General features: G+C 36.3%; 1 protein-coding gene across 4 annotated transcripts in view; it reads left to right on the top strand.

Annotated features, from left to right (window-relative positions):
• LOC148942068 (ATP-sensitive inward rectifier potassium channel 12-like) overlaps positions 1–21,253 on the top strand; it is a 75,527-nt gene that overhangs the window by 34,825 nt on the left and 19,449 nt on the right. For all 4 annotated transcript variants that reach the window (XM_089103454.1, XM_089103456.1, XM_089103455.1 and 1 more), the window contains exons 3-4: positions 2,947–3,128; positions 18,317–18,544. In XM_089103454.1, coding sequence (XP_088959580.1) covers positions 2,947–3,128; positions 18,317–18,544 — 410 coding nt within the window. The remainder of the gene's footprint in view (positions 1–2,946; positions 3,129–18,316; positions 18,545–21,253) is intronic.

Here is a 21,253-nt window from a genome sequence, read left to right as displayed (position 1 = left end):
TATGTCGTCAGGGAACGGCATCGCCATATTCTGCGTGTCAACAGAGTGACATCTTCACCGAGACAAGTAGCCAAACTGTATGACCCGCCCAACTAATACTCTCTGTTTCCTGCCAACCGGTCTGTAAACGCACCATTCACTGATACGCAGTTCCGATTTCACACCGACCTCTGCATTGGTTTGTGGCGACTCACGTAGTCCTACTCGTCGGCCCTGGACCATCACCCGTTTTAATCGGTCACTACTCAGCTTCTCAGAGCTTTCCCTCAGAAGTCACACCAGCGTGGATTTTTTATTGGTGTTATGGGCCGTCAGGAGTCTTGACAAGACAAAACCTAGAATTCTTCATGTTCGTCACAGGCTCACTAACCCAATTTTTCTCAACTTGGTGTTTCACACAGTGAGCAATCACAGGCAAATCTTAAAAGATGCCGTCACTTTCTGAGCCCGATTCAGTGTCAGTCGCGGAAGCCTTTTTCTGCTTATCGGACAGAGTATTTTCCTCTGAGTCATCGTCTGAGTCACTGTCGTGAAGTGCAGAAAGACGAACATTCGGTACTTGATGACCAAAAGCAGAAAGTATGTTGTCGGGTATCAAGGCTTTCATTATTTGCTGGCTTTCAATACAAGCTTGATTTCATTGTCCCCAGGCAAAGAAAAATCGGAACTGACAGACACAACACCAATGGATCTAACTCGCTTAGCCTTGGGCAAGGACAACTGTTCATTAGAATATTGAGCTTCAAAATCCGTTATACTTTCATATCAACGAATTCGATGTAGAAGTTGGAGGAAAGAAAAGTTTATTACAGTACTGTAAGTGCTGGTCTGAGACCGCATCTTCCTAAAAAAAATCTTCACACGGTTGGCTATTCATGTCGGAGAGTTTGAAAAGATGTTCGAGCTCGAGCCGTTTGAATCGACGAATGAGAAGCACCAGGAAATGCAATTTTATCTCTAGGCAATGGTAAAGGTTTGTGGCAATAAAATTCTCGTTCAAAGCATAATGTCCACTTTTTAGGACCCAGGATCTCCAATGTCGAACGCAGTAAACAACACGACCAAGTAAAGATAACCTCTCAAGACGAGAAACTTTAAGTTCATAAAAAACATGCTGTACATTTTCCATAAGCCAAAGATAAAACTGTGTTCCTTCGCTTCCAGGAACACGCTGTTTCAGGTGTGCCGGAGGCACGGAGGCACGAAGGAAGGGACACCTGCGACGATCAGTTATTAGCCCCTCGGAAAAACCAGCCAGACGGGTTAAATGTAAGAGACCGCTATAGAGAAACGCAATGCAAAGCGTGGTTTTCATTGCGTTTACAATATTTAAACTGTTGTTTTTTGGGGTTTCGGGGGGGGAGGTACCTAGGTTAGGTTAGGTTACGCATTTGATATATGCTATGCTTTACCCTACCCCCCCCCCCCCTAATGTACAAATATATCACCCAAATTTGTTTATAAACTATTATATATTCATCCTATTTTATTTTATTTCATTAGCATTAACCAAACTTGACTTTTTAGAAGTGACCGTATAATGCACCAGTACCGTCTTTTCTAATAGTAAACGAGAAAACTCCACAAAAAGTTATTGAACAGTAGGGACAGGGAGCTAATTAAGTCTGATTTTTTTCTTACGCTCTGCTGATGATGACCGTCAAATATTTCACTAAAATGTCCAGTTTTGATTTTATTTTATTTTCTAGTTTTATCTCGGATTTTAGACAAAATATTCTTATATTTAATCTTATGTCTTTTATATGCAGAGAATGTACCGTCTTTCACCTATTTGGAGATATTCGCAGTGACGATCTAGATTATATTTAAATTCTTGTTGCAGTTTGTAACTCACTAATAATTCTATAGCTCAGGAAATCTCGTATCCCTCCCAAATTCTTCCATCGCTCTTTTTAAAAAATGCTAAAATGAGTAGATATGTTTAGTGCCGGCTCAGGGGACTGACAACCAGGTAATTAGCCAAGAGCATCCTAAGCTTATGGATGCTGAAATCTCTCGCTTACGTGCTAAAAATCAGTTCCATCTTTGGAGCCTTCTTAGACAGAATAAAATGATTAGTTATCGTGGTATAGGACATTGAATACCCACTCGAGATTATCCTGACACCAATAATATAGCCTCCAAAGACCCCCCCCCCCCACAGCCAATATCAGAAAATGTTTTGCTCTGAGGGCTTGCTGGCCTACTCAAAAGTACCTTGGACGCTAGTGGATTGAATCTTTTGCAAATTTATCTAAAAGTAACCCGCACTTACTGTACATTTGAAGCCAATAAAGTGTTCGAGATTCGTAGAAGAAAATGAATATTATCATCTTAAAAATGCTAATGAGTCAAGCGTTCAAATTCCTAACATATTCCCTGCAGTAAACAGATTTTGAGTAATTGCAGTTTGAAAATACGGGGTTGCATGCAAAATTATAGCAAACATTAACTTATTATTGCAATATGTAAAAGAAATGCAAGTCCATGAATTTGGCCGATTTTATCATTGGTACAGTAGGAATAGTAGGATTGGTAACCGTAAATGGTATTTATAGTATAAAACTTATTTTTGCAGGCTAGCCTATCAATGAGGGTGTGAGCTGGTGAACATGGGGTTCTTAAAAGAGTTGTATAGATCAGGACTGAGAACAGAGACAGAACTCCTAGCAGAAATTTCTAACTGGTGGCATTTGTACGCTCTTCGAAATTTGCAAGGAGATATGACATGTTCTGACAGTAAAGAATGGGAATTTTTCAGCATTATGCTGGATATGATCCTCAAAGTGCGCTTCGCAAGAAATAAAGCGTAAATTAAGTAGGCCCTGTAGATAACCTGATCAAAAAATCATTGTTCAAAATATGTGTTTCTTGAAACGCTGTTTTTACCCTTATAACGGCAGAAAAGGTTGTAATTATTTGAATAAATATTTACTAATCTTATAGCGATGCAGTCAAGTGGGAATTTTACGCCGTGTGTCATGGAAATTTACAGTTTTGCATCGTGCTTTCTATTTAGTGTGGAAACCCAACACACTATTGGTTATGGTGCAAGACACACGACAGAAGAGTGTCCTGTGGCTATTGTGGTCATGTGCTGCCAGTCAATCAGCGGAGTCATGATACAGGTAAAACATACCATAGCGTACCTTTTTTTCTGTGTCATTTTCATTTTTTAAAGCTAAATTTTCATTCTTGGAAAGGAGAGTTTATAGAAAATATTCTTAAATTTTTACTCCTTCTTGAGACTCGTGCTGGTTAATCCTCTGTCAGTGTGATCAGGTTTTCGAATAGCATTTTCAATTAGCTTGATAGTAATTTCGGAAGAATAGCCGGTATTTAAAGAAGCTATTTTGTATGAAAACTGTTTTTATCAGTTTAACAATATTTTCTATTATAAAAGTGTATTTGTCCTTCAATAAAAACATAAAATTTTTGGAGCATATTGCACATTTATTTGAATTCAGGAATCAGACACTATATTTTGTTTTGAATCTAATGTTTAGTTCACAGAATATAATTTGTACTTTACAGAAAAAAATTCAAATGAATGTGCATTGTCAGTTTAATATGCATATGCTGATATTTATTCCTTAAAATCTTGATTAATTTTTGATTTCTTAAAGTTATAAAAGTGAAAACATTTAAAAGAAATTTTTTTCAGTAAAGTACAAATTATATTCTGGCTTTTAGAAAGCAAAGGAGTTTTAAACCCTACTCATTTTAATTTCTACTCGTTTTGAGTTTGCCTCTGTTATTTATTTTAATTTCTGTTATTTATTGATACTGATTTGTGGTAGTTGTATTCTTGGTAGATTGTTTGATTTTAATTTTGTTTATTTTTGGTTTAATGGAGTTCTTTACTTTTTTTTAAAAACTTATTTTGTGAAAAGAGTTTTTTAATTAATTTTTATTCATTTTATATTGACATACTCTTTTTCAGGGAATTAGAAAATAATAGTTTGAATCTTTCCAGTTTTCCTTTAAGAATTTTACAGTTTAGCCTGCTATTTATATGCTGGAGAGACTTTTTCAGCAATTTTTAACAACAGAATTTTAACATATATATATATATATATATATATATATATATATATATATATATATATATATATATATATATATATATATATATATTATATATATATATATATATATATATATATATATATATATATATATATATAATTTAGTCATATACATCCTCTAGTTGACCTGATAAATAAAAGTTAATACCATTCCCAAAAAATTATATCAATTCTCTTTCACAGCGTGGATACAATTACACTCTTTTGATTTAGTAAAATATTGAGAGAAGAAGTAGCAATAGAAGTAGCCAATAGAATTTGAAATTAATACTCTCAGTTGTTCTTGGTATATTGCTGAGATGTCTTATTGGCAAACAACATACAAACAGTGTGTTTTGATTTAATTTTAAAGCTGCATTTAGTTTTTAAGCATAATGGGCAAAATATATAACTGTGGGGGGTTGACCAACCCAATAACCCTAGAGATATAGTTACTAGACCATTCAGCTATGCTGAACAAAATGGCTGTCTTGAAATTTTGATTGGAAGTGTCTGGAAATTTATGCGCTAAAGAGGAGGGCTGATTGCTAACGAATCATTTTTGACTCTTAAGAGGGCACTAGAACTTTTAATTTTCAGTCAAATTAGCTCCTTTAAAATATTAATGCTATTACTAGCTATGATAAAGCATTACTACCTATGTCCTTATATGCTCTGTAGTGCTTATATGCCCTTTATTACCTGCATGCTTATAGGTTTTTTGTTTAATTGAAACTTCTCCTAAACGTTCCTTAAAAGTTTCAACTTAATGCCATTAGTGTCGTTAGTTATAGTAACCGTAGAAGCAGCATTAAATGAATACACACAGTGTCTTCTCGCAATCTAAAATCCGAAACTTATGAAGGTGAAATTCTCAGAGAATATTTCTGTTGTACCGATGACGACCTGCCATCCGTATGCAGGTTGTCAAAATGGCATATCAGTAATATCTTAGGAACAGTTTCATGTGTGAAATTAAAACTTGCAACTCTTGTTGTGGGGGATGTTGAACTAACCAAAACACAATATTTGTATCATGATACTAATAATTTTACTCCTACAACTACTGCTACTACTAATGCTGCTACTAAACTAAAGACTATTACCATTAACTAGTGCAACTACTAAAACTACTAAACCTAAGGATATTAAGGCGAAAGTTTTGGGCAATATTGTAATTGTATTGAAATAAATCGAAACACTATGCCCATATAGGTTGTCAAGGGGACGTATTAGCAATGCTTCAGAACCGGTTGATGATATTAAGTAAAAAATTTCATCGTGCGTTGAAGGGGATGTTGAAAAAAGGGGCTATTTACATACTGCTACTAATGCTGCAACAACTATTGCTACGCATAATTACTGAACCTTTCAACAATACTGTAAAAATTGATGTCCCAAAACTTTGCCTGGATATTTTTTATGGGAAATGATCGGCGGGGGGCGCGGAGGGGAAGGTGTTCTCTCAAATCACTTTGACTCTTAAAAAGGGCCCTATAACTTCAAATTTAAAATCAAATTAGACCCATCTGAATCCAATACGACCACCCATTCCAACATGCCCCCTTACATGCCCCCAGGGCAAAACTTAAAGCCCTTGCTACAGGGCTCTGGGGGTTTTGCCAACCCTGGAAGTATTTTTATATGTTCTTTGGACTATTTTAAACAGAATTGTCATCGTACAATTTTAATAAGGTGCATTTGGTGAAAAGAGGGGTAGTTGGGTTGGGGTGCTACTTGACCTTTATCACTATTAACTCTTAAAACGGAACTAGAACTTCCAATTTCAACCAAATTAGCCACCTCTAAAGCTTAGACAACCATCCCTTCCATAAGAACCTTAATTGTCCCAGGGTACATAACTTACAATCCTCAGGTTCTGGTGGTTTGTATCAACCTCAAAAGCCTTGTTATGTGACATTTGGACTATTTTGAATAAAAGAACTGTATCAAAATATCTATTGGATACATCTCAGCAAAACCCGCCGTGTTTGTGTGGGTGGGGCGGAGGGGGGGGGGTAGCTGCGCTCCGATTACTTTGACTCTTAAAAAGATCACTAGAACTTATGATTACAAATTTAATGAATCCCTTCCAAAGCATATACGACCACCCTTTTTGTAAGAACCTTATATGCCCCAAGGGCATAACTTACAACCCTTTCCCTGAAAGCTGTAGGGGTTGTCCTCCCCACAGACATAATTTCCAAAACCTTCAACTAAGCTGAATAAAATTTTTATCTCCAAATTTTGATTGGATGTGCTTAGGCAAATGCTGAGTGTGGAGGGGGGGGCTGTTTGCCCTCAAATCATTTTGACTCTTAAAAAGGGCACTATAACTTCCAATATCAAATCAAATAAGCCCCATCTGATGTTTATACTACCGCCCATTCAATAAAAACCTTATATGCCCTCATAAAATAGCTTACAAAAGTTGTATTTTAACAGTGTCATGAGGTCCCCTACCCCAACCCCAAAGGGTTCCGATCCCCCTACCCCAACCCCAAAGGGTTCCAATCCCCCTACCCCAACCCCGAAGGAAGCCCCGGTCCTCAAAGGTCCCCCAGGCTCCCAAAGGGCCCCCGGACCCCTAAAGGCCCTCCCCGGGCCCCCCAAAGGCCCTCCCCCAGCCCCCAAAGACCCTCACCAGGTCCCCAAAGGACCACCCGGCCCTAAAGGCCCCCCCAGACCCCCAAAGGACCCTCAGCACCCCAAAGGCCCCTGAGGCCCCATTTTTAATACTTTTTATGGCTTTATTATATCTTTTCAGAACAAGTTATTTTCTTAATGTCCATCCTAAACCCATTTTAAAAGTTGAAGTACCAATCCCTTTCACCCACAACTTTGCTATACTGATTTTTGAATGCTCCGACACCAAGCAATACTTTTCAAAGCCATTTCAGAACAATTTCTTTTCTTAATGTCCATCCTAAACCCATTTTATAAATTGAAGTACCAATCCTTTACACCCACAAGTTTACTCTACTGTTTTTTGAATACTCCAGCACCAAGCAATACTTTTCAAAGCCGTTTCAGAACCAGTTCCTTTCTTAATATCTTTCCTAAACCCATTTTACAAGTTGAAGAACTCATCCATTTTACACACAACATTACTTTACAGCTCTTGAAGGCCACAACACCAAGTAATACTTTTCAAAGGGCATTTCAGAACAAGTTAGTTTCTTAATGTCCCTTCTAAACCTATTTTACAAATTGAAGTACCCATCCTTCTCACCCACAACTTTACTTTACAGCTTTTGAATGCTCCAACACCAAGCAATACTTTTCAAATGGCATTTCAGAACCAGTTCATTTCTCAATGTCCCTCCTAAACTCATTTTACAAGTTGAAGTTCCCATCCTTTTCACCCACAACTTTACTTTACAGCTTTTTGAATGCCCCAACTCCAAGCAATACTTTTAAAAAGACATTTCAGAACAACTTACTTTCTTAATGTCCCTTCCAAACCCATTTTCCAACTTGAAGTACCCATCCTTCTCACCCACAACTTTACTTTACAGCTTTTGAATACCCCAACACCAAGAAATACTTTTCAAAAGGCATTTCAGAACAAGTTCTTTTCTTAATGTCCCTCCCAAACCCATTTTACAAGTTGAAGTACCCATACTTTTCACCCACAACATTACTTTACAGCTATTGAAGGCCACAACACCAAGCAATACATTTCAAAAGGTATTTCAGAACAAGTTCTTTTCTTAATGTCCCTTCTAAACCTATTTTCCAACTTGAAGTACCCATCCTTCTCTCCCACAATTTTACTTTACAACTTTTGAATGCTCCAACACCAAGCAATACTTTTCAAATGACATTTCAAAACCAGTTCCTTTCTTAATATCCATCCTCAACCTATTTTACAAGTTAAAGTACCCGTCCTTTTCACCCACAACTTTACTTTACATCTTTTTGAATGCCCCAAAACCAAGCAATACTTTTCAAAGGGCATTTCAGAACAAGCTATTTTCTCAATGTCCCTTCTAAATCTATTTTCCAACTTGAAGCACTTATCTTTTTCACACACAACTTTACTTTACAGTCTTTTGCATACCACAACACCAAGAAATACTTTTCAAAAGACATTTCAGAACAAGTTTTTTTTCTTAATGTCATTCATAGACCAATTTTACAAGTTGAATTAACCATCCTTTTCACCCACAACTTTACTTTACAGCTTTTTAGATATCTCAACACCAAGAAATACATTTCAAAAGGCATTTCAGAGCAAGTTCCTTTCTTAATGTCCCTTCTAAGCCTATTTTCCAACTTGAAGTACCCGTCCTTTTCCCCCACAACTTTACTTTACAGCTTTTTGGATATCTCAACACCAAGCAATACTTTTCAAAGGGCATTTCAGAGCAAGTTCCTTTCTTAATGTTCCTCCTAAAACAATTTTACAAGTTGAAGCATCCATCCTTTTCACTCACAACTTTACTTTACAGCTTTTTGGATGCCTCAACACCAAGAAATACCATTCAAAAGGCATTTCAGAGCAACTTATTTTCTTAATGTCCCTTCTAAACCCATTTTCCAACTTGAAGTACCCATCCTTTTCACTCACAACTTTACTTTACAACTTTTTGGATAACTCAACACCAAGCAATACTTTTCAAAAGGCATTTAGGAGCAAGTTACTTTCTTAAAATCCCTCCTAGACCCATTTTACAAGTTGAGGCATCCATCCTTTTCACCCACAACTTTACTTTACAGCTTATGAATGCGCCAATATCATGCAATACTTTTCAAAGACATTTCAGAACAAGTTCTTTTCATAATTTCCATTGTAAACCCATTTTAGAAGTTGAAGTAACCATCCTTTTCATCCACAACTTTACTCTACAGCTTTTTGAATGCTCCAACATCAAACAATACTTTTCAAAGACATTTCAGAACAAGTTCTTTTCTTAGTGACCGTCCTAAACCCATTTTACAAATTGAAGTACTCATCCTTTTCACCTAAAATTTTACTTTACAGCATTTTTAATGCTCCAAAACCATGCAATACTTTTCAAAGGGCATTTCAGAACAAGTTCTTTTCTTAATGTCCCTCCTAAACCCAATTTACAAGTTTAAGTACCCAACTTTTTCACCCATAACTATACTGCACAGCTTTTCGAAGGCCCACTACACCAAGCAATACTTTTCAAAAGGCATTTCAGAACAAGTTATTTTCTTAATGTCCTTCCTAAACCCATTTTACATGTTGAAGTTCCCAACCTTTTCACCCGCAACTATACTTTACAGCTTTTTGGATACTTTAACACCAAGAAATACTTTTCAAAAGACATTTCAGAGCAAGTTCCTTCTTCATGTCCTTTCTAAACCCATTTTATAAGTTGAAGCATCCTTCCTTTTCACCCACAACTTTACTTTACAGCTTTTTGGATACCCCAACACCAAGAAATACCTTTCAAAAGACATTTCAGAGCAACATCTCTTCTTAATGTTTATTCTAAACACATTTTACAAGTTGAAGCATCCTTCCTTTTCACCCACAACTTTACTTTACAGCTTTTTGGATACCTCAACATCAAGAAATACCTTTCAAAAGGCATTTCAGAGCAAGTTCCTTTCTTAATGTCCCTTTCTAAACCCATTTTCCAATTTGAAGTACCAATCCTTTTCACCCACAACTTTACTTTACAGCTTTTTAAATGCTCCAACACCAAGCGATACCTTTCAAAGGCATTTCAGAGCAACTTCTTTTTTAATGTCACTTCTAAACCCATTCTCCAACTTGAAGTACCCATCCTTTTCACTCACAACTTTACTTTACAGCTTTTTGGATACCTCAACACCAAGAAATACTTATCAAAAGGCATTTCAGAGCAACTTCATTTCTTATTGTCCCTCCTAAAACCATTTCACAACTTGAACCATACATCATTTTCACCCACAACTTTACTTTACAGCTTTTTGGATACCTCAACACCAAAATATACCTTTCAAAAGGCATATCAGAGCAACATCCTTTCTTAATGTCCCTCCTAAACCCATTTTCCAACTTGAAGTACCCGTCTTTTTCACCACAACTTTACTTTACGACTTTTTTCCACACTCAAACATCAAACAATACTTTTCAAAAGGCTCTATTATATTTTTTCAGAACAAGTTTTTTCTTAATGTCCTTCATAAACCAATTTTTCAAGTTGAAGTAGTTATCTTTTTCACCACAACTTTATTTTACGACTTTTTGCACACCTCAAGATCAAGCAATACTTTTCAAAAGACATTTCAGAGCAAGTTCCTTTGCTAATGTCCCTCCTAAGCCCATTTTACAAGTTAAAGTACTTATCTTTTTCCCCACGACTTTACTTTACGACTTTTTTCCACACCCAAACATCAAGCAATACTTTTCAAAGGCATTTCAGAACAAGTTTTTTCTTAATGTCCTTCCTAAACCAATTTTACAAGTTGAAGTAACCATCCTTTTCACCCACAACTTTACTTTACAGCTTTTTGAATGCTCCAACATCAATCAATACTTTTCAAAAGACATTTCAGAACAAGTTCTTTTCTTAGTGACCGTCCTAAATCCATTTTACAAGTTGAAGGACCCATCCTTTTCCTCACAACTCTACTATAAGGCTTTTCGAATACCCCAACATCAAGCAATACTTTTCAAAAGCATTTCAGAACAAGTTCTTTTCTTAATGTCCTTCCTTCACCCATTTTACAGGTATAAGTAGCCATCCTTTACAACCAACACCGAGAAATACTTTTCAAAAGGCATTTCAGAACAAGTTCCTTTTTTAATGTACCTCCTAAACCAATTTTACAAGTTGAAGTACTCATCCTTTTCACCATAACTTTAATTTACGACTTTTTTTTCTTAATGTCACTCCTAAACCCATTTTACAAGTTGAAGTACCCAACTTTTTCACCGAAAACTATACTTCACAGCTTTTTGAATGCCCACAACACCAAGCAATACTTTTCAAAGGTATTTCAGAACAAGTTATTTTCTTAATGTCCTTCCTAAACCCATTTTACAAGTTGAAGTTCCCAACCATTTCACCGGCAACTATGCTTTACAGCTTTTTGAATGCCACATCATCAAGCAATACGTTTCAAAGACAGTTCAGAACAAGTTATTTTCTTAATGTCCGTCCTAAGCCCATTTTACAAGTTGAAGTACCCATCCTTTTCACCCACAACTTTACTTTACAGCTTTTTGAATGCCCCAACACCTAGCAATACTTTTCAAAAGACATTTCAGAACAATGGAAAAATGCATCAGATATCCAAAGACCTAAACTCATGCTCCTCCTCATATCAAATGGATACAAACACAAAAACACACACAAACAAACACACACACACGAACACACACACCCACACACAAACAAACACACACACAGACAAACACACACACACACACACACACACACACACACACACACACACAAACACACACATACACATATACAAACACACACACACATACACACGCACGCACACTCTCGCTCCCCCACTCACGCACGCACCCACACACACTCACACACACACAAGCAAAACAGAAAAAAACAAAAAAAAAAACAACACACACACACACACAAAAACACCCACACAAACACACAAACACACAAAAACACAAAATCAAAAAAAAACACACATAAACAAACATACACACACACAAAAACAAACACACACAAAAACACACACAAACAAAAAAACACACACAAACAAATAGAAACAAAAAAACACATACACACACACAAACACAGAAACACACACAAACACATAAACACACAAACACATACATACACAAACACACACACAAACACACACACAAACACATATACACACACAAACACATAAACAAAAACATACACAAACACAAACACAAACACAAACAAAAACACACACACACAAACAAACAAAAACACATAAACAAAAACACACACACACACATACACACACACATAAAAACACACACAAATAAAAACACAAACAAAAAAACATACAAATAAACACACACAAACACATACACAGACACAAACACATAAACACACACAAACACACAAACAAACACATACACACACACATACACACACACACACACACACACACACACACATACATACACAAACACAAAAACATACACACACACACACACAAACACATACACACACAAACAAACACACGCTCACAAACATACACAGGTAGAGAGTGAGACTATAGATTCAGACATACAAACCAACAAAGACAGGCACTGGGAGAAGCAAACATCCGCCCAGACACATAGGCAAAGAGAGAGATAAGAACACATGCAAATATATAGATTCAGACACACAAACCGAGAAAGAAATGCATTGAAATAAGCCGACACCCGCCAAGACACACAGGCAAAAAGAGTGAGAGAGACAAAAACACATACAAATACGTAGATTCAGACACACAAACCGAGGACTCACAGGCAAAAAGAGTGAGAGAAACAAAAACACATACAAATACGTAGATTCAGACACACAAACCGAGAAAGACATGCATTTGAAATAAGCAAACACCCACCCAGACACAGAGGCAAAAAGAGTGAGATATACAAAAAAACATACAAATACGTAGATTCAGACCCTTAAACCGAGAAAGACATGCATTGGAATAAGCAAACATCCGCCCAGACACACAGGCAAAAAGAGTGAGAGAGACAAAAACACATAGAAATACGTAGATTCAGACACACAAACCGAGAAAGACATGCATTGTAATAAGCAAACACCCGCGCAGACACATGACGAAAAGAGTGAGATAGACAAAAAAACACATACAAATACGTAGATTCAGACGCACGAGCCGAGAAAGACATGCATTGGAATAAGCGAACACCCGCCCAGACTCACAGGCAAAAAGAGTGAGAGAGACAAAAACACATACAAATACGTAGATTTAGACACACAATCCGAGAAAGACATGCATTGGAATAAGCGAACACCCGCCCAAACTCACAGGCAAAAAGAGTGAGAGAGACAAAAACACATACAAATACGTAGATTCAGAAACACAAACCGTAAAAAACATGCATTGGAATAATCAAAAACCCGCCCAAACACACAAGCAAAAAGAGTAAGTCACAAAAAACACATATAAATACGTAGATTCAGACACACAAAGCGAGGAAGGCATGCATTGGAATAAGCAAACACCCGCCCAGACTCACAGGCAAAAAGAGTGAGAGATACAAAAAAACATACAAATACGTAGATTCAGACCGACAAACCAAGAAAGACATGCATTAGAATAAGCAAACACCCGCCCAGACACACAGGCAAAAAGAGTGAGTGGTCTCACTGTTTTTTTCCATGTGTCTGGGTGGGTGTTTGCTTATTCCAATGCATGACTTTCTCGGTTTGTGTGACTGAATCTACGTATTTGTATGTTTTTTTTGTTTATCTCACTCTTTTTCGCCATGTGTCTGGGTGGGTGTTTGCTTATTCCAATGCATGCCTTTCTCGGTTTGTGTGACTGAATCCACGTATTTTTATATGTTTTTGTCTCTCTCACCGTTTTTGCCTGTGTGTCTGGGCGGGTGTTTGCTTATTCCAATGCGTGTCTTTCTTGGTTTGTTTGTCTGAATCTACGTATTTGTATGTGTTTTTGTCTCTCTCACTCTTTTTGCCTATGTGTCTGGGTGGGTGCTCGCTGATTGAAATGCAGGACTTCCTCGGTTTGTTTGTATGAATCTAAGTATTTGTATGTGTTTTTTTTTGTCTCTCTCCCTCTTTTTGCCTGTGTGTCTGGGCGGGTGTTTGCTTATTCTAATGCATGTCTTTCTCGGTTTGTGGGTCTGAATCTACGTTTTTGTATGTGTTTTTTTTGTCTCTCTCACTCTTTTTGCTGTGAGTCTGGGCGGGTGTTTGCTTATTCCAATGCATGCCTTTCTCGGTTTGTGTGTCTGAATCTACGTATTTGTATGTGTTTTTGTCTCTCTCACTCTTTTTGCCTGAGCGTCTGGGTGGGTGTTTGCTTATTCCAATGCATGCCTTTCTCGGTTTGTGTGTCTGAATCTACGTATGTGTATGTGTTTTTGTCTCTCTCACTCTTTTTGCCTGAGAGTCTGGGTGGGTGTATGCTTATTCCAATGCATGTCTTTCTCGGTTTGTGTGTCTGAATCTACGTATTTGTATGTGTTTTTGTCTCTCTCACTCTTTTTGCCTGTGAGTTTGGGCGGGTGTTAGCTTATTCTAATGCATGTCTTTCTCGGTTTGTGTGTCTAAATCTACGTATTTGTATGTGTTTTGTCTCTCTCACTCTTTTTAAGGTAAAAGCCGTTTCGATTTATAAAATTTAGTGTTGGACTCCATCTGTTTTTCTCGTACTTATACATATTGTATCTGACGTTCCATTTGTAGCTATGAATTTCACGTCGTTGTTCGTCTAGTAGTAAGAAAGTTGCTTCGAAAATAATGCCAGTTGAGGAATATTTCAGACCAATATATTCTGTGTCAATCACACCAAACAATATTATATCTGAAAAAATAGGGCTTAAATTAAATAAATATGTAATGTTCATCAATCATCAATAGTATACACAAGAATATGTTTAAAAAATTAAATCAAAAGTGTCATTCTATTTTTCTGATATGTTTTAGAGATGTAAAAAAAAAGTTGAAAAAAAATTTAAAAAAAACTGTCAGAAAAAAAAGTGGTCACTACAAACATTATTTTTCTAATAGTAAAAGTTTTTACACACATATATATATCATTCCCATTTTGAATTTGGAAAATATTAAATATGAATTTTTTGTTTTTTAAGTGTGTTTCATGACATTCTAAGAGATGTAAGAAAAATTTTAAAAAAGTAAAAAAAAAAATGTTGCGGGGGGGGGGTTGGAGGGAGGGGGTGGACGATTGTGGCACTTTGGGCCGGTGGGGAATGAATGTGGGGAACTTTGGCCCGGAATAAAAAATAGGTATGATTTACCTCATGTGCTAAGCTCGCAAACCATTTAAATGCAGCGTTTACATACTTTTTTTCATGTTTTGATATTGCTCTTTACCGACCTCTGGAGATCCAGGTAAAAAAATATTTAACAATCTGTTAACTATAATAGGGTCTGTATAAATTTTAGTAGAATTAATTTCTTTACCCACTATGAATATAAAAGAATAACTTACTTCTTGCGTGTAGCTTTCGTCAATATTCCTTTTGTTTGAATGCATCATTATATTTCAAATGCTAATTCTGAACTGATAAAATAATTCATGGTCGGAGTTCTTATATCCGTGTTCAAGGTTAAACATAAGTCAACCACAACTAACAAATTAAATTACAGAAAGAATTTCAAAATTTCATACAAAGAAAACGAATCACTACCATGAAAACATAACGCGCTTTGAACAGAGATCAGCACGAATTTTCACGGTAGTTGAATCCGGTCATTACACTGTCTGCTTGTATTGGCGGGAGACACTCTGCTTGTAACTGTTATAGCTATATGGGGAGACATTCTGCTCGGAATCATTATAGCTATATGGGGAGACACCCTCGTTGTATAGATTGAACCATTACTACTGACACACGCAATCCAATTTCTTAGGCAGTCGCTTTATCGACAGTAGTCACAAGTTTCGAAAATGAATCCTTTGAGGGTGACAACTCCTCCACAGCCCTCAAGACAAGGATTAAAATTTGAGAATTTTCAAAATTCTTCCCATTATTCCTTAGGGATCAGATGTTTGTATAAACTTAGAGAGGGCTCATTTGACTGAAAATTGAAAGTTCTTGTTCACTTTTTAAGAGTCAAAAGAGATTGGAGGGTAACAAACCCCCCCCCCTCCTCCTCCAAGCCCTAAATGCATCAGATAAAAATTTTGAGATAGCCATTTTGTTAAAATAGTTCAAAGTTCTGATAACAAAAAACTCCGGTGTCGACACAGCCCACCAGGGCCCAGAGGTAGGCGTTTTAAGTTATGTCCTGGGGCATAACTTATTAAGGGGGGTTTATAACTTATGGGAAGAACACATAGACAATCTATTATAATTATCCAATTATAAGGTTAAAATACATACTCTGTGATTGATGCAAAATTGCTTTGGCACACAAAATCCTATTAAGGTCAATTCCAAACAGTCGTGATCCCTTTGTGTCAGCAAGTGAAATGGTCTAAACCCCCGAATTGGAGCTATTTTTTCAATCCATTAATTGTTGTCAATCGCTGTCCATAAGTTATGCAAGCTGTCTATTGTTCATATATAAGGTTTTATCAAAGAGGTAATCGTATAGACTTTGAAAAAAGCCTCATTCGATTTAAATTGAAAGTTCTAGATCTGTTTTTTTAAAGTCAAGAATAATTGGACAGTAAGTACCCCCCCCCCCCCATGCCATACAAACTAGAAACTTTTTGCAATCAAAAAACTTTGATTTAATACAGGATGTGACTTTAGCCAGTCTGGATATTGAATTCATTATGAGACCGATTATTCTGGTAAATGAATTTTCTTTTTATTTTGGTTTTCGAGGGGTGTTATATAGACAAATTTTTGGGTTACCTATGGGGGCTTCTCTTTATCCTCTATTGGCAAATATATTCATAGATGCCATCGAAACCTCCGCTATAAACAGTTTTAGAATCTCCCCTTGCTTCTGGGGTAGGTTCATGGATGATGTGGTGTGCGTTTGGAAACATGAATTGGGCTCCTTAGACATATTTTGTAAGCATTTAAATAGTTTTGATAATTATATTAAATTTATAGTTGAGTATGAGGATAATAATAAATTACCTTTTCTGAATATTTAATTATTTATAAGGGATCTCCATTTACTTTTCTCGATTTACAGAAAACCAACGCACAATGATAGGTATTTAAATTTTCATTCTTACCACCCTATGTCGGTGAAAAGGGGGGGTTGTAATTTCAATAGTGGATAGAGCTTTTAGAATTTGTTCCCAGGAATTTCTGGACTCGGACTTGCTATACTTGAGGGATATTTTGTTTTGTAATAGTTATCCAATTAAGTTCATTGATGAAATAATTGAAAATAGACGGGTTAAACATGATAGTAGGGTTATTGGGGTTTCTCAGTCTTTAGATTTAGTTGTATCAAAGTTAGTTGTATTCATTTCATTACCATATGTACCTGGTTTGGGTGAGAAACTTTCACGGGTTTTACGTAAATTTGGTTTTGATACATGTTTCCAATCGTTGAGGCCAATGGGTGGTTTTTTTAGTTCTGGTAAGGATATAACTCGGGAAAATTTATTAAGTGTGGTTTATAAAATTCCGTGTTCTTGTGGGAAGTTCTATATTGGTAGGACTCACCAACAATTTGTTGAAAGGTTTATTAAACACCGAAACTCAATAGAAAAAACCCTACAATTAAGCAAGCCTCAAGAAACTTTCGTTTCAGCTTTAGCAGAGCATATTTGGTTTCAACCAGATCATTTTGTAAAATTTGATGAAGCCTTAGCTATTTCTAATGATAAGGGTTACACCCAATGGGCGAGGGAAGCCATAGAAATTAAAAAACATATGTTTTCTAACATTTCCATAAATAGGGACACGGGTAATTTAAATATTGACCCAATTTATGATAACCTTCTAAAGAGTGAATCAACAGTCAATAAGGGAGTTAAGATTTTAAATAATCACCAGGGGACTATTTTACCTGCTAGACGATTTGCTTCAGTAATAGCTAACAAAAGGATTATTTCGCAACTGAATAATTAAAGTAATTTACAGTTTTTTTATTTTTCCTAGTTACTCTGGTGTCATCACTGAAGTAACTCTATAATAGCATCTTTTCCCTACGTGGATCAGTTTGGGCCAATTGTACATTTTTGTTTTTGTTTTTTTTTGGTGGTGGTTTTATTGGTTTTTAGTTTTATGTTTTTTTTTATGTAGTTCTTCTTGTGTTTCTTTCGTGCTGAAGACGCCTTGTTTGTATACAGGCGAAATATCCGCGTTGTTTTGTTTTTGTTGTTTTCTTTTCTCTCCACTGGCCACAGTCTCGTTTGTTTGTTTTTTTTAGAGATTTTTCTCTTTGTTGGTTTTTGAAATACAGCTTTATAGTTTGTAATCTTTGAAATACATTTGCCAGCTCTGTCATCGCATGCCTACTGACGTTTTGGTGGGTGTTATTTCAGGCCCGTCTTATTTCAGGTAAAAAAAAGTCATTCTTTGTCTTTCCTTCCGTTACAAAGGTAAGGAAAAAGTTTCGACGTACTGTATAATATGAAATTCTAGATTTTTCAGAGATTAATATTCAATAAAATGATAAGTTACGATTTTCCAGGCTTTTATGGTTGGTGTAGTTTTCGCCAAGTTGTCCAGACCGAAGATGAGAGCGCAAACACTCTTGTTCAGTCGAAACGCAGTGATTTGTCTTCGTGATGGTATGTTGTGTCTTATGTTCCGGGTTGGAGACATGCGAAAGTCACACATAATAAATGCAAGCGTACGTGCACAGATCATAAGGACGAAGGTTACACAAGAAGGAGAGTTAATCCAATATTACCAGCAGGTAAATCTTGTTCTAACTTACGATACCAGACAAGCGATACTTAATCTCTTGATTTTCTCTTCTTCATTTTTCTATGACATAAGCCTTGCCCCTTATGCTACTAACCAATTAATTACACATGTTTTTTTTGTCTTCAAGTCTTATTATAGACAGAGCCGATCCTAGGGCTGGTGGGGCTCGGGGGAAAATTAATAGCCCCGTCCCGGCTCAAATATAAGCAAAAACAAGTTGAATCAAAGTGAAAAATTTCATCAAAGCTGGTAGTCCCCCAGCCGTGGTCCCCCCAGCTGCGGCGCCCTAAGCAGCTGACCTAGTTGCCCCCCCTCCTCCTCCTAGGAAAAATCTAACAGTCTGCATTTTTGATAAACTTTCAACTTGCAAGAAATTTTGGCGATATTACAGCCAAATTTTCGAAAGATTTGACTGATGGTAGCACAAAATACGGGAAAGTTCTCGGGATAAGATTTGTTCTTGCGAAGAATTCCGTCGAACTCCATCGTTAAAGACCCTACATATTAAATACAAAACTTTACTTAACGTTCAATACTAAGGTTGTTACGGTTCTTATGTTTATCTCCCTTCATATTGAAACTGTTCCCTTCTTTCTAGAACTTTATTTTGTTGGAACGCAAGTAGAACATCCTCAAAGAAAATGATAGCAATCATTCGCAGAAGCTTTGAATTTGAAAAACATGGCACCATTGAAGATGATTATGTTGTCCATACATTTTTCACAAGGGAAAAAATTCTCTTCTGTATATATTTGCCTCAAGGTTTTTAAGTCTACTTTTTCAGTTTTTTTCATTGAAAGAAGGCTCCTTTGGCCTAAAAAACTATTTTCTAGCTTCTATAAACTCGATTATTTTTTGCGAAAAGATCCATTTTGGTTTTGTAAAGGTAAACATAAACAGTTGAAATCTGTTCAACTCCTTCCGTCAAGGCTTTTGCGTTTCGTTCCTTTTTAAGGTTACATTAATGTAAGGTCTTACGGAGAGTTTTTAAGGCTTGTGGAATCTGGTGTAAAGGAGGGGAACAGAAAACATAATATAAAGGTTCCTTTAAGGTGACATTTCTTCTTCAGTTAATGGCTTTCATCATCAAACTGCCAAGAAAACGCGATTTTCGTCTGGGTCTGCAATTAAAACGGGGAAAAAATTAATTGTCCTTTAGGTACGCTAGAAACCGTGTATTTAATCAACTATGGCCAAGTATGCACGAGTACAAGTGATTTAAGAAAATGGCACCACCTTTTGCTTCAGATTTAATTGAAATTTTATATCTCTGCTTTTAGAAAATTCACTCTGGTCATGATAAACGTTTCAAGCTGATTCTAATCATTACAAACTTTATTGTTTTTCCTTCTTATGGAAAAAACGGTGAGCCTTCCATCTTGTAGAAGCCTATGAAATATTTTTGTATGCTAGGAAATATGGTAACAAAAGCAGAAAAAAGATTTGTCGGTATCCAAGATTCTTTTTTGTCTTGGATTAAAAGCCCATTGTTCCCTGTTCTGCTTCTATAGATCAGAGTTGAATGCAACTCTTGCTTTCAGCTGGATGGAAGATTCCAGTGAGTTGAACATATGTAAAATATTGCTTTCTGTTCAAGGACAGAAACATCAAAATACCAGTTTATCGTAACATTTAATTTGCTAACCAAAGTTAACCATGAAGACACCCCCATTTAGGCTACACTGACTTCAGGCTGGTTTGGGGAAAAGGTGTGCTATTTATCCGGATCCGCTTCTGTAACACTGCTTAGGATGACTGAATCTTGGTAAATAACATAATTCGAAAATTTTACTTCTTGGGATTTGGATTTGTCATTTTTATTTTTTTCATTATGTTGTCATTTATATTGTCAGTATTTATATTTTGTCATTTTTTTATAACAAGCCCCAGTCCCTCCGGAAAAATTATAATTTAACATCCGTGCTCCTTTTGTGTAGAATATCAGTATCAATATTTTGTTTTGCTAATACATTTGGTCTTGTATTTCTGACAGAACATAGTTGTGATTATGAGGCCAAGATGGGAAAGGTGCCAGTTAGATTCATATGACAGGCATTAGATTGCGCTGATTTTTTTTCCTTGAGGCTAATTATATTGCTGCCTCATTCAAAAACACATCTTTGTTTAATTATTTAGACTAAGATGATTACTGAGTGAGTTGTAGTAAATACTAAGCTATTAAGCTGACTTTTTTTCAGTAGACTTATTTATAAAAAAAAAATTGTTGTCTACACATCTGATAGTATTAAGTGACGTTTGCATACAGATCCATTAAGACTTCCATGCACAAAAAAGTATTTCTTAAATATGGACCTACGCTTATTTAGGAATGGATTTCCAGCCAAACATACAAATGAATGCCACTTTTAAGCCAGATAATGAATATAGTGACAAAAATAAGCTTCCCGATTGGTAGAATGACTAGAGATATAGAACTCAGAACTGGAGGCTTGGCTGTAAATTGTTGCAGCCAAGTACTGAATATTGCACACAAACAGAAAATTCAAAATATTGATGTCCGAACAGTCACGGGTCTTGTAAGTCCAACCAAACGCGCCTGTGAACTTCATTTTAACGTGCTTATTGTGTAACGTGAACCGTTACCTTCAGAGAAGAAGGCCCTTAGCAATTGCTCAAAATGTACACCAAAGTCTGCCTTCCCTTTAGTGTTAAGATCTTCCATGAGCAGCATGAGGAT

This window comes from Artemia sp. Qi Xiang Cuo, chromosome 17, assembly GCF_049724085.1.
Source record: "Artemia sp. Qi Xiang Cuo chromosome 17, ASM4972408v1, whole genome shotgun sequence".
Taxonomy (NCBI): Eukaryota; Metazoa; Arthropoda; class Branchiopoda; order Anostraca; family Artemiidae; genus Artemia; species Artemia sp. Qi Xiang Cuo.
This window is presented reverse-complemented; position numbering and strand designations above follow the sequence as displayed.